The 14,220-nt window shown below is 42.7% G+C and overlaps 1 protein-coding gene across 1 annotated transcript in view; it reads right to left on the bottom strand.

The window, feature by feature from the left end:
* PTPRH (protein tyrosine phosphatase receptor type H) overlaps positions 1–14,220 on the bottom strand; it is an 80,294-nt gene that overhangs the window by 64,982 nt on the left and 1,092 nt on the right. Inside the window, 4 exon segments of the mRNA XM_049902368.1 lie at positions 49–171; positions 1,019–1,095; positions 1,600–1,624; positions 2,091–2,181. Of these exon segments, the coding sequence (XP_049758325.1) occupies positions 49–171; positions 1,019–1,095; positions 1,600–1,624; positions 2,091–2,181 (316 nt within the window).

Genomic DNA, 14,220 nt, shown 5'->3' with positions numbered 1-14,220 from the left:
TGGTTTGAGGGAGAGATTGAGGGGCAAGCTGGGGTGTGGGTGCTTTACATAACTGAGTTTTAGACCCTGCAGGGTCCAGTTTTCTGCCACCTCTTCACCCACCAGTGTCACCTGCAGGGGCCCATGGGTGCAGGGATGGACACTCAGGGGCCAGTAATGCTCATGCATCACCTGAGGGGAATAAAAATGTTTAGGAGCCAATAGACACTGCAAACCAGGTGGGGGCAGAGTCATAAGTCACTGAATATCTAACCATACCTGAGAAAGGGTGCTGTTCTTAAAGGTTCAGAATTGAAGAGGGGCATGTGCCTAAGAGTGAGTCAGTATCTGATTCCCATTGGTATCACACACAAAATCAGCGCTGAAATTACAACTGGGTTCACAGTCTGAATCAGCATCTGGGATGATGCCAGAATCAGAGTTCTTCATGGAGACGGTTTGAAATTTGAAGGTCAGGGTTAAAACCAGACTTAGAATTGGATTTCCAGTGTGCTACATGAGGTCAGGGTTCAGGGGCTAGGTCAAGGTCAGGGGTCAATAATTGGGTCAGAGCCGAGGTCAGGGCTGTGGTCAGAATTTAGGGGGTATCCCTGTTCAGGTCAGGGTTAGGGTCAGTGAGCTCTTTGCAGAGGTCAGAGCCCAAATCATGGCAGGTGTCAGTGTATGGGGCAGGCCCACTCTCATCCGACCAGACTACATGCAGTTGGTCACCATGACCAGGGTGTGGCTCTGCTACTCCCACACCAGATGCCAGAAGTCACCTACTGTCTGGGTTAGGGGGCCCTAGGCTGCAATGAACTCCTGTGGATCCTGGAGACCCTGAATGGAGAGTCATGAAGAAGGGGTTGATGGAGTCCATTTGCCAATTTCTCCCTTGACTCGGCGGCACTGGGTCATTGGGTACGACTTACCAATCAAAATCTTCCCCTCCCCCCTAAAAAAAATCTTCCCCTCCCAACCATCCTCTGACTTCCCCATTCCAACCTCATCAGCCTCCCCACTACCACCCAGGCCTCACAGGCACGAAGCTAGTATTGATGTAGTCTGAGCCCAGCTTCCCAGGGAGGGTCTGCAGGGGCACCAGGGTCTTGTCATCTAAGGAAAGAGGACTAGTGTTAGATGTTCAGAGTCCAGGCAGAGAGAGAGAGAGAGGCATAGAACAGAGATGTGGAAAGGGACAAAGATACAGAAACCAAAATTCTGAGCGTCAGAGACTCAGACCCAGAGGGAGTACCAGGCAAAGGGGTACTGAGAGAAATGCCAAGACAGAGAGACAGACAGGAAATTTGATTCTGACACATGGATAGCAGAGAGTGAGAAACAAAGATAGAGGGAGAGAATGAGAGTTAAACAGAAACAAAAACAGGAACAGACAGAGGGCAGTACCAGGGTCCTAAAGTGAGTGAGGACCCAGAGGGGTACAGGGAAAAGTCATCTAGACAGTGAGAGCCACAGGCAGAGTTGGAAGCACATGGGGAGGAGATCCAGGGAGGTAGAGACAGCCAGATGGCCTGAGGGAGGAGGTGGAGGTCAGAAGGCACCAGCCAGACTAAGGGCACTAGGAGTAGGGAAGCCCACCTAGGTTTCTTGGTCTCTCACCAGCACCAAGGAGGGGCTGGAACTTCTAATGGGGAGCAGGGAAGGGGACTCAGAGGAGTGAGGGGGTAGAAGGCTAGACACTGGATGGAGTGGGGGGAAATGGGCTGGGTCTGAGGCTCACAAGGCAACACTTTCTGGTCTTTGTTTTTGGCCACATTCTCTGAGGCTGATCCAATGGTCTAAGGCTGGTTCCGACCCCTTACTACTAGCTGCTGCCAACCAAGCCAGACAACATATTGAGTAATGGTGGGATCCTCCCTGTGTTTTCTAGCCCCCTACCGCCTCCATTAAAATACAGACCCATGTTGGCCCCCACCCCCCTACACAGGGGTGGAGGGTCTGGTGAGAGCAGGAACTCTGTCAGAATTAACCAATTACAGATTACTTTGGTTTAAATCCTACAAGGGAGGGAGGGGGAGACAGTAGGATTTGAGATGAGGGTTATTAGTGGAAGGGTCCTCCTTGGGCTGTCATGTCTTTACCCGCCTCACCTGATACTCCTTGGCAAAGCCATAGTTGCCATCCATCTCTTTTCTCTTGATGTAGTTGGCAAAATCCTTGGCCAAGATGGGTCCCTGGGAGCTGTGGTGTGCAGCATAAAAAAGAGTCTTTATTTCCTATGCCCCTTCCACTTCTTCTGACCCTCTGGTGCAGAGGGGGTAGATGGTAGGGCTAATATGCAACCAGAAAGCACTGGTACAGTCATTCCAATTGTTAAAACATTTAAATATGCTAACCTGAATTTTCCTCCCCCATGACCCCTGTGTATTCCCACAATCCAGCTTGAGACGGGTGATGTTTAGCATAGTGGAGTTCTCTAGGACCCTGCTCCACCCTTACAGTTAGCATCCATCTGCATGGTCAGTGCTCATGCCTTACGGGTTGCTAAATGCTTTCAATAACTAAGTAAGGATGCAAAAAACCGTTAGAGAATAGAGAGGTGGAAGGTGGGGTGTGGTAGAGGATCACTGTACAAGCAGGAGGGAATGGAAGCAAACCCAGGTGGAGGGATGGCTTAAGGGGGAAGAGAGGATAGGTAGTAAGGTCAGGGAGTTGAGGAAGGTCTCAAATAGGAAGTCTGTGTAGAGTGAAGATTATTGGTTAAAGAAAGAAGATGAAGAAGAATGGGAGAAGAGTGGGGGAAGTTTTGGATTAACAACCTCTGAGACAACGTGGGAAGGAACCAACAGAAGAAGCAGGGTTATGGGCAAAGGATCTGAATAGAGAGTTCTCCAAAGAAGAAACGTAGATGGCAAATACGCAGATGAAAAATGCTCAACATCATTAATCTTCAGGAAAATCCAAATCAAAACCACAATGGGATACCACTTCACACACACAATAGAATAGCTATTAAAAAAAAAAAACCTATAGAAAATAACAAGTGTTGGCAAGGATATGCAGAAATTATAACCCTTGGACACTGCTGGTGGGGAATGTGAAATGACGCAGGCACTGTGGAGAAATTTCGGTGGTTCCTTACAAAAAAAAAAAAACATAAGACCCAGCAATTCCACTCTTAGGTATATACCCAAAAGAAATTAAAACAGGTATTCACACAAAAACTTGTGCGTGAATGTTCATGGCAGCACTATTCACAATAACCAAAGGGTAGAAACAACCCAAATGTCCACCAACAGATGAATGGATAAACAAAATGTGATACATACATATGAAGGAATATTATTCAGCCGTAAAGAGAAGTGAAGTCCTGATACATGCTACAACATGGATGTACCTCGAAAAAATCATGCTCAGTGAAAGCAGCCAGAAACAAAAGGTCGTATATATGATCCCATTTATATGAAATATCCAGAATAGGTAATTCCATAGAGACAGAAAGCAGATTGGTAGTTACCAGAGGCTAATGGGGAGGAGAGAAGGGGGAGCAACTGGTTAATGAACACGTGGTTTCCTTTTGGGTAATGAAGGTTTTGGAACTAGATAGAGGTGATGGTTGCACAGCATTGTGAATGTACTAAATGCTACTGAATTGTATACTTTTAAATGATTCATCTTTATGTTATGTGAATTTTACCTCAAAAAGGAAATAATTTTTTTTTTTTTTTAATTTGTGGGATACAGGTAAATCAATGTTTGGAGGAAAAAATACAACTATAAACTCTTATATCAAAAATAGAAGAGCCGGAAAGGTTTACTATCAATATTTATACTTTCATCTTAAGATGCTGTTACCGAACCCAGGAAGGTGGGTCCTTGACTGGTGTGCTCAGGCTTGCCAATTATCTGGACACTGGTCTTTGAGAAAGTAACTTTATTGCAACGCGCTGAGCAATGAGCCCAGAGGAAATTCCTCAGATCCAACTCCCCAAGCTATGGGGAAGCAGAGCTTATGTGTGATTTGGGCAGCAAGATGGCCACTGTGCAGGCGTACTGGGGAGGAAAATTCTAGAAGGTAGCCAGGAAACAGAAGGTGAAGTGGTTCTTGTTGAACCTCTCGTTTTGGGATGGGTCCCAGTGATGATTTTCCTTATCATTTCTTCCTCCTGTTGTTGCGTCCTCTGTTGAGGTTAACTAGTGGTCACAGCTGGCCCTTCTGCGCATGCGGGTGGGCCAAATCTGGCTTTGGCTAGTTTAAGGATGAATGGAAATTTACTGGCATCTGTAGGGTCAGGTTACAATGCTACAAAAATAAAAGCAAATTAATCCTCAAGTAAGTAAAAGAAAGAAAATAACAAAGGCAATAACAGAAATCAGCGAAAAAGAAAAAAAATGGGTAAACAATAGAGAACACATTAAAAAATACAAATTCATCAGAAATGAAAGTTGAGACAGTATAGATCCTACAGACATTAAAAGGATAATAAAGGTATATTACAAATAATTTCATGCCAATAAATTTGATCACTTAAATGAAATGGAGAGATTCCTTGAAAATACAACATATCAAGAGTGACTGAAGAACAAAGGGAAATCTGATAGCCCTGAATCTACTAAAGGAATTAAATTCATAATAAAAAACCTTCCCGCGGAGAAAACCCTGGCCCAGATGACTTCACTGATAATCTCTATCAAACACTTAAAGAATAAAATTTAACAATCTGACGTAAATTTTTTTCAGAAAACAGAGGACGAAATACTTCCAAACTAATTTTATGAGGCCAGTATAACTTGACGCTAGAGCTAAACAAAAACGTTACAAGAAAAGCAAAACTGCAAACCTATATACCTTATGTACATACACCCAAAACTCCCTAAAAATTTATAAACAAACAGAATTTAACAATATATAAAGAGAAGAATACATCATGACCAAAAGGGGTTTATCCCAGGAATGCAAGATAGGTTTATATTTGAAAATCAATGTAACTCACCATATTAACAGAAGAAAAAAGAAAAAAATATGATCATCTTGATAGATGCAGGAAAAACATTGGACAAAATTCAAAATGGCTCATAATATTAAAAAAAAAAAAAAACTCTCAGGAAACTAGGAATAGAAGGGAAGTTTCCCAATATGATAAAGGGTGTCTATGAGAAACCTACAGCTATCATCATACTTGATGGTGAAACACCGAATTCTTCCCCGTAAGATTAGGAACAAGGCCAGGATGTCAGTTCTCACCACTGCGATGCTGTACTGAAGTCTCACGGAAGAAAATTAACTAAAAGCGTAGAGATGAAAAAGGAAGAAGTAAAACAGTCATTATTTGTAGATGGCATAATCGTTTATGTAAAAACTCTAAGGAAGCTACAAAAGATTGAAAAAAAAACCACTAGAACTAAGAAGTGACTCCAGCAAGGTCAGAATGAAATGTTGCCCAGTGCTGTGTCATCTCCATGATCTTTGATACCTTTGAGCCTGTTGTTGAGGTTATTGTATCAATCCACCTCACTGAGAGTTTTTCTTGTTTTCTCTGACCCTCTGCAGTAGAATCTAGGGTATGTGTATATGGATGTCCACCATACAATTTTTTATACCTTTCTGTATGTTTGAAAATTTTCATAATAAAATGTTAGGGGAAATAAATTATATTTTTACATACTAGCCACGAACTATTGGAAAATTAAAAACAACTTCAAATACTTGGGAATAAATCTAACAAATGATGTGTGATAAACCTACGAAACACTGCTGAGGGAAATGAAAGAAGACCTAAATAAATGTAAGCATATCCACATTCATGGATTGGAAAACTCAATAATGTTAAGATGTCAATTCTTCCCAAATTATAGATTCAACACAATCCTAATCAAAATCCCAGAAGTCTTCTTTGAAGAAACTAACGAGCTGATTCTAAAATTTATAAGGAAATTCCAAAGATCTAGGCTAGCAAAAACAATCTTGAAAAGGAAGCATCAACATGAAGGATCTATACTATCTAATTTTGAGTCTTACTGTAAAGCTACAGTCCTCCATTTAGGTTGTTTCCATCTTTTTGCTATTGTGAATAAAGCTGCAATGAACGTGGGTGTGCATAAGCCTATTTCTGTTACGGCTCTTATTTCTCTCGGATATACTCCTAGGAGTGGGATTGCTGGATCATATGGTACAAAATTTTACTTTCATATGATATTAATGATATTGTCTGATAATTTCCACATTTGGTTGGATCACCTTTCTTTGGAATAGGCATAAATATGAATCTCTTCCAGTCGGTTGCCCAGGTAGCTGTCTTCCAAATATCTTTACATAGACGAGTGAGCACTTCCGGTGCTGTATCCGTTTGTTGAAACACGTCAGTTGGTACCCCATTAATTCCTAGAACGTTGTTTTTCCTCAGCGTCTTCAGTGCAGCTTGGACTTCTTCCTGCAGTACTGTCAGTTCTTGATCATGTGCTACCTCCTGAAATGATTGAACATTGACCAATTCTTTTTGGTACAGTGACTCCATGTATTCTTTCTGTCTTCTTTGATGCTTCCTGCATCATTCGGTATTTGCCCATAGAATCCTTCACTATTACAATATGAGGCCTGAATTTTTTTCTTCAGTTCTTTCAGCTTGAGAAATGCTAAGCGTGACTCTCCCTTTTGGTTTTCTAACTCCAGGACTTTGCACATTTCATTATAATACTTTCCATTGTCTTCTCGAGCAGCCCTTTAAAATCTTCTTCTCAGCTCTTTTACTTCATCATTTCTTCTGTTCACTTTAACTATTCAATGTTCAAGAAAAGTTTCAGAGTCTCTTCTGACATTCGTTTTGGTCTTTTCTTTCTTTTCTGTCTTTTTAATGACCTTTTGCTTTCTTCAACAGAAACCCTGGTGGCGTAGTGGTTAACAGCTACAGCTGCTAACCAAAACAAAAAACAAAAAAAGTGTTGGCAGTTCGAATTCACCAGGCACCCCTTGGAAACCCTATGGGGCAGTTCTACTCTTTCCTAAAGGGTCGCTGTGAGTCAGAATCGACTCGACGGCAACAAGTTTGGTTTTTTGGTTTTGGTTGCTTTCTTCATGCATGATGTCATTCCACAACTCATCTGGTCTTCAGTCATTAGTGTTCAATGCATCAAATCTATTCTTGAGATGGTCTCTAAATTCAGAATGGCTAAAATCAAGAAGACTGACAATACTAATTATTGGCAAGAATGTGGAGAACTCTCTTACGTTGCTGATGGGAATGTAAAATGGTACAATCATTTTAGAGAACTGAATGGCAGTATTTTAGAAAGTTAAACATTTATCTACTCTAATATTATATATATAAATATATATATAATATTATAGGAACCAGGAATTTTACTCCTAGGTATTTACCCAAGAGAAAATAAAAACATATGTCCACAAAAAGACCAGCAAGAGACCCTTATTCACAATAGTCCCAAACTGGAAACAACCTGTCCAACAACAGGAGAGTGGATAAAAGAAAACTGTGATATATTCATTCAATGGAATCACACTCAGTAATAAAAAGGAATGAACACATATAAACATAAGAAAAGGAATGAAGGATATATACGATGTGGATAAATCTCAAAAATATTAAACAAAGGAGCCAGATACAAAATGATACATCCTTTATAATTCCATTTATATGAAATCCCAGGACAGGCAAAACTAATCTATATTGATAAAAATAAAGTCATTGCCTCAAGAGTGGGGTTGAAAGGGAAAACTGACTGGAGAGGGGCACCAGTCACTTTATCGCATTTAAGTGATACAGCAAGATGATAGATAGATAGATGATGGATGGATGGATGGATGGATGGATGGATGGATGGATGGATGGATGGATGGATGGATGGATGGATGGATGGATGGATGGATGGATGGATGGATGGATGGGTTGACTGATGAATGCATGGATGGATAGATGATAAATCGGTAGATAGATAAAGAAAGGAAAACTGGAAAACTGATGCAGGAGGGGATAAGGCACAGAATAGCAAAAGTTCAGCAAAGAATAAAGTCCAGGAGAGGTTTAGGATCAGGAAGCACTTAATACCACAGACAGCAGAAAAGCCTTCAATATAAAAGAGAAAGAACAAGGTAAATAGAAGAATAACTCCTGAGCAAATAGAAATAATCGAGAGTCAAACAGAGAATTTAAGAGGGGAAAAAATCTGACATCCTCAGAGAGATGCTATATCCATAAGAGAAGTAGCAGATTGCTATGAAACTCAGAAAAATTAGGGAATAGAAATGCTCTTCAAAATTAAAAATAATACAATAAAAAAAAATCAGTAGAAGAGTTGGAAGATAATGCCGAAGAAATTTCCAAGGGAGAAAAACAAAACAAATAAAAAAGAGACAAGGCAAAATGTAGCAGCTACAGAAAAGGTATCTAGGAGCACCAATATCCAGTTAAGAGGAGTTTCATAAGAAGAGAAACAGAAAGCAGAAGAGAAAAAATTATCCTAAAAATAAAATGAGTTTCACACAGCCAATACACAGGAATCTTGAGTTTGAAGAAAAAGCTGAATGTTCAGCCAAGGAAACGAAAGAAGACCCATATCGAGGGACATCTCTGGACTTCACAGTAAACCAGGTTAAAAAATTACAAAAGATCCTGAATGCTTCTAGAGAGAATAAATAGGTCATGTACAAGGCAGAAGTATCAAGCTGACCTCAGTAGCACTGGGTACCAGGAGAAAACAATGGCATCAAGTCTTCCATATTCTGAAGGAAACTATTCCCAATTAAACATTCTATTCACATTTGATCATTAATCAAGTCTGACAGTAGAATCAAGATCTTATCAGACATGCCAGGTCTCAGAAAATTTACACTCCACAGACTTTGTGTGAGAAGCTAGGGAAGATACAGTAGAGTAAAATACGCAAGGGCAAGACATGTGATCCAAAAAACAGTGGACTCAATCCAGAAAGGGGAATCAAAGAAGGAAATTTATGCAGTAGGACTGGAAAACTATCCAGATTAGAGCAGGTGGATGAAAAAGTCCAAGTCAGTCATATCTGTAGTAACTGGAAATCGAACATCAAATAGGATGGAGAGATTTATTTTTTAATTAGAAATTAATTAAGTCAGAAAAGGTAGAACAGCATTAAGAAATTCTTGGTGTGGGGAACTTTGTAAAAGGAAATGTAATTCTAGAATACTACCTTGCACTGTAGAGGAAAATATTCATATAGTTGCAACACACTAATTTTTAACCTTGGGAATCCACCTAGGTATAAAGCACAGGCAGAATGGCCACAGAACTGAGAGTAAATGTAATCACCCTTGGTGATGTTAAAGATGACAGGTGGGGGAAATGGAAAGTGGGGAGGAGAATGAGAGGGAAGAGTAGGGTTACAAAATCCTTATTCTTCCAAGTAGGGAGACAAGAGACACCATCTAAGGGAATAAGAAACAAAGACGCTACAGATGTTAGTTGTTATAATGAGAAGCCCATAAGGAGCTAAAAATGCTAATATGAGAAAGATTTGGAAAGAGGAGAAGAGAAAATTAAGAAGGTGTGAAATGAATTATTATTTATCAAAGCTTTGATTAAATAATTGTAGAGATATGGAGGTAATTGTTGTTGTTAGTTGCCATCAAGTCAGCTCCAACTCATGGCAACATTATGTATAACAGAATGGAATGTTGCCCAGTCCTGCGCCATCTTCATGATCATTGGTATGTTTGAGTCCATTGTTGTGGTTACTATCCAGGTAACCGCCAGAAGTTAAAGATGGTTGTCTCTGGGGAGAAGGACAAGGTGTCATAAGGGAGGGCCAGGGGCCTGGCATTTTCATTATCAACTCTTCTATGCTCTTGGAAATTTTTCTTTAAACTAGGTGGACATATTTGGTCAATATAAAGTTAGGATACTGGTGAGAAAGCAATAAAGTGATGCTCCACGGGTGCATGTTGAGTAGGGGAAGTAGTGAGACCAGGAAGGTGTTCAAGGACAGCTTTTATAAAAATGAGGTTGAAGGCATGGAAGTCTTCATGAGGCCAAAGGACAAAGGATGGGGAATGGAAGGGATAGAGGACAAGGTGTTGAAGCCAGAGAGAGAAGCAACTAGCATAACTAGTCAACACTCTGCAAACACTCTACGTACTTGAGAATGATGTCTCCTCCAACTTGGGTATCCCTTGGCTCTTCTCCCTGAGGAGAAGGACTTTGAGTTGGAAGACCTGGTGGTGGCAATATCACTGGCGACCTTTGTTCCTCCCCATCATTTGGACATTTTCTCTCCTACTCTTCCTTCTCCCCCTGCCCATTCCCAACCCCCTCTCAACAAACCCATTTGTCCCACCAGAGTCTGACCTCTGCCACAGGAAGTAAACCAACAAGGCCACCATGTTCACAAAGAGGAGTACACCAAGAATGGCCCCAGGAATGACTCCTGGATGGTGAGAAATGGCCTGGGTCCCATTGAGCCTCGAATTCCATCCACTAATCTCCCGGTTCCCTCTCATTCTGCAAAACCCCAGGCAAGCATGTCCACATGGGCATCTTGCTGGCTGGCACAGGTAAGGAGATCATCGCTTTGGATGTTGAGGCAGGAGTTCACATCTTGGCCAATACGGACTCCCAAAGACCCCAATACCTCCCTGAGACAGAGGACCCAAGCCATTAATTGGGTTGCTAGTGGAAGACTCTTTTTGACAACCAGCCTAGAGACATCTAGAGAGCTCTGGGGCCTGGATGGACACTCCATAGCCCTGGTCTTTGGTGAAGGTGAGCACTCACCTTGTTGAGGTATGAGCTGCTAGTGGAAAACACTCAAAATTATCAAAGATCTGTCACTACAGAAGGTCTGTGTTATGGATTGAATTGTGTCCTCAAAAAATATGTGTTGTAAACTCTAACCCCTATACCTGTTGATGTGATCCCATTTGGAATAGGGTTTTCTTTGTTATGTTCATGAGGCCATATCAGTGTAAGGTGTGTCTTAAACCAATCACTTTTGAGATATAAAAGAGCAGATTAGACACAGAAGAAAGCAGACACAAGGGGAAGACCACGCTATCTGAAAATGCGAGAGGCCGACCAGTCTACAAGCCCAGGAACTCCAAAGTTACCAGCTAAACTAGGTGAACCTATATGAGACAAGGATTTTACCCCAGAGTGGACAGAGAGAGAGCCTTCCCCTAGAGCCAACGCTCTGAATTCAGACTGCTAGCCTTCTAAACTGTGAGAAAATAGATTTCTGTTTGTTAAAGTCACCCACTTGTGGTATTTTTGTTATAACAGCACTAAGAAACTAAGACAGCCTGCCTACTGAAATTGGTGTTCAGGGGACCCAGTGAGGCCTCCCTCCCAACCTTGGGTCTTACAGGGCTTGCTCACCAGCACTCTCAGTGTAGCAGGTCACAGAGGCAGAGTGCACCCTCATTCCATCCCAGACAGTCTTGATGATGTCTGGGTAGGACTGAGCCAGCTGGAGACCCAACACGGACACACCCCTCCCACATGAGGACCTGTTCTGGAGGCCCTGCTGCCCACCCACCTCCAACTAGAAGGCCTCGTAGCCTCCAGGTGGGCAGGACCAGGTCAGAATGACCTCATGGCCCCACGAGGTGCTGACACAAGAGGTGATGGTGACTGAATCTGGGGCTGGGTGAAGGAAGTAAAAGGAATCAGTGAACAGCCATCCTCTCACCCACCTGTCTTGCCAATTCTCTGAGAACCAGCCCACCTCTTCCACTCCAAAACCAAATCCTTCCAGCTCTTCTCATCTTCAACCCTTTATAAGCCATTACACAATGTGCTGTCAAAAACTACAACTCCCATTAGCTTCAGGGCACTCTGTGTGGCTGTAATTCACATGGGCATTACCACATGGCCTGATTGGATTTGTAGTCCATTAGGCTCTCACTGAACTCAAAATGGTTAAGCCCTCGGCTGCTAAATAAAATGTTGGAGATTTGAGTCTACCCAGAGGCACCTCAGAAGAAAGACCTGATGATCTACTTCTGAAAAATCAGCCATTGAAAACCCTAGGAAGTTCAGTTCTACTCTAATGTGCATGGGAACACCATGAGTTGGACTGACTTTTAGGCAACTGGTCTACTATTCTACGCAGTACCTGAGCCCCCAGGCCCTCTCCTAGTCGCTAGGGAGGGATGTCCATAGCAATGGAGGTGGGAAAACCTAAGAAGACTCTTCAAGCCTGAGGGAGCTTAAACCAAAAACCAAACCAAACCCACTGCCCTCCAGTGCATTCCAATTCTTAGTTGCCTTAGAGCCCATTTGAGCCTCAAGTGAGGCCTGGGCATACCACACACCAGGGGGATGGGAGGCTCTGCCTCACCTGAGGACACATGGAGGGTCTGGCTGTCACTGTGGGCTCTGTTCCTCTCAGCTCAGACAGTGAAGGTGTACCAAGTCCCAGACTCCAGGCCTTCTATCACAACCACCATTGTGGTCACATTTCTGATCCCTCTAGAGATGCTGGCACTGGCCCAATGGACCCAGTAGGTATAGGTCTGGGGTCTGAGCCCATGGGGGAAGTCCATCTCAGTATGACAGAGCTGGTGGTCCATACCTCGATCATCAAACCCATGACCTGGCTGGGGACTGGGAGGAAGGGTAGGGAGTCAGGGTTCCCACATCCTGCAGACCCTAGGCCTCCGGAGCCCCACCTCACAGCCCTGAAAAGGACTATAAAGAAAGAACTGTTATCTGGCGACATTTTCTTGTGGCCCTAACCATGAGCATAAAACACACAAGCATTGAGTGGGTGCTGACAAGGTGGTAGGCACGATGCTATGAGCTGTTTCCCCCACACTTCTCATTAAATCTTCACAACAGCCCTTTGAGGTGGGTACTACTATTGTTCCCCTTTGGCAGATGAGAATATGGAGGCACTTGTAGGTCTACAGTTAGTAAGCAGCAGAGGAGGAACAAGAACCCAAGCAGACTGGATCCAGGAACCCCAAAAACATTCTCTCCTGCATGACCCCCCAAGACAAGGGCAAAGATATATTAGTTTTCTATTTGCTGTGGTAATAAATTACTGCAACCTTGGTAACACATGGGGTCACCATGAGTTGCAACTGACTTGATGGCAATGAGTTTGGTTTTGGTTTGGTGGCTTAAAACAACACGAATTTATTCTCTTACAGTTCTGGAGCTTAGAAGTCTGAAAATAGGTCTTTTGGGGCTAAAATCAAGGTGTGGGCAGGGCTGTGCTCCTTATGGAAGCTCTAGGGGAGAATCTGTTTTCTTCCCTTTTTCAGAGTCTAGAGGCCATCCACATTCCTTAGCTTATGGCCCCCTTCTCCATCTTCAAAGCCAGCAACATAGCTTCTTCAAATCTCTGTCTCTAACCCTCTTGTAAGGGGATAAGCCACCATCTCTCTCTTACAAGGATCCTTGTGATTACATTGGGCCCACCCAGATAATACAGATTAACGTTCTTATTTCAAAGTCGGCTGATTAGCAACCTTAATTCCATCTGCGCATTTAATCCCCCTTGGCTATGTAATGTTGTTGCTCTTGAGACGATTCCAATTTATGGCAACCCCATGTGTGCAGAGTAGAACTGCTTCACAGAGTTTTCAAGGCTGTGACCTTTTGGAAGCAGATCACCAGGTTTGTCTTCTGAGGTGCCTCTGGGTGGATTCAAACTGCCAGCCTTTTAGCTAGTAGTTGAGCGCCAGGGATGGATTACCCAATAAACAAGGTATACCAAAACCAAACCCATTGCTGTCGAGTCGATTCCAACTCAATGACCCTATATGACAGGGTAGAACTGCCTCATAGAATTTCCAAGGAGAGCCTGGTGGATTCGAACTGCTGACCTTTTGGTTAGTAGCCATAGCACTTAATCACTATGCCACCTGGGTTTCCAAGCAAGGTATGCACGGTCTTAATTGTGCTTACTTACTAATCTGTAGTGCATAATATCACCTGGTTTTCAGCCATGGCTGCCCCAGGACACTGGACCCAGTAGAAGTAGTGTTATGGACTGATTGAATTGTGTCCCCCAAAAATGTGTGTCACCTTGGCTAGGCCATGATTCTCAGGATTGTGTGGTCATCCTCCATTTTGTGATCTGATGTGATCATCCTATGTGCTGTAAATCCTAACCTCTATGATGTTAATGTGGCAGGATTAGAGGCAGTTATGTTAATGAGGCAGGACTCAATCTACAGGATTAGATTGTATTTTGAGTCAATCTCTTTTGAGATACAAAAGAGAAGGGAGCAGAGAGACAGGGGGGCATCATTACCACCAAGAAAGAAGTGCCAGGAGTACAGCCTGT

The sequence above is a fragment of the Elephas maximus genome, chromosome 11 (genome assembly GCF_024166365.1).
Source record: "Elephas maximus indicus isolate mEleMax1 chromosome 11, mEleMax1 primary haplotype, whole genome shotgun sequence".
Taxonomy (NCBI): Eukaryota; Metazoa; Chordata; class Mammalia; order Proboscidea; family Elephantidae; genus Elephas; species Elephas maximus.
The sequence above is the reverse complement of the archived record's forward strand: the minus strand, read 5'-3'. Positions and strand labels throughout refer to the sequence as shown.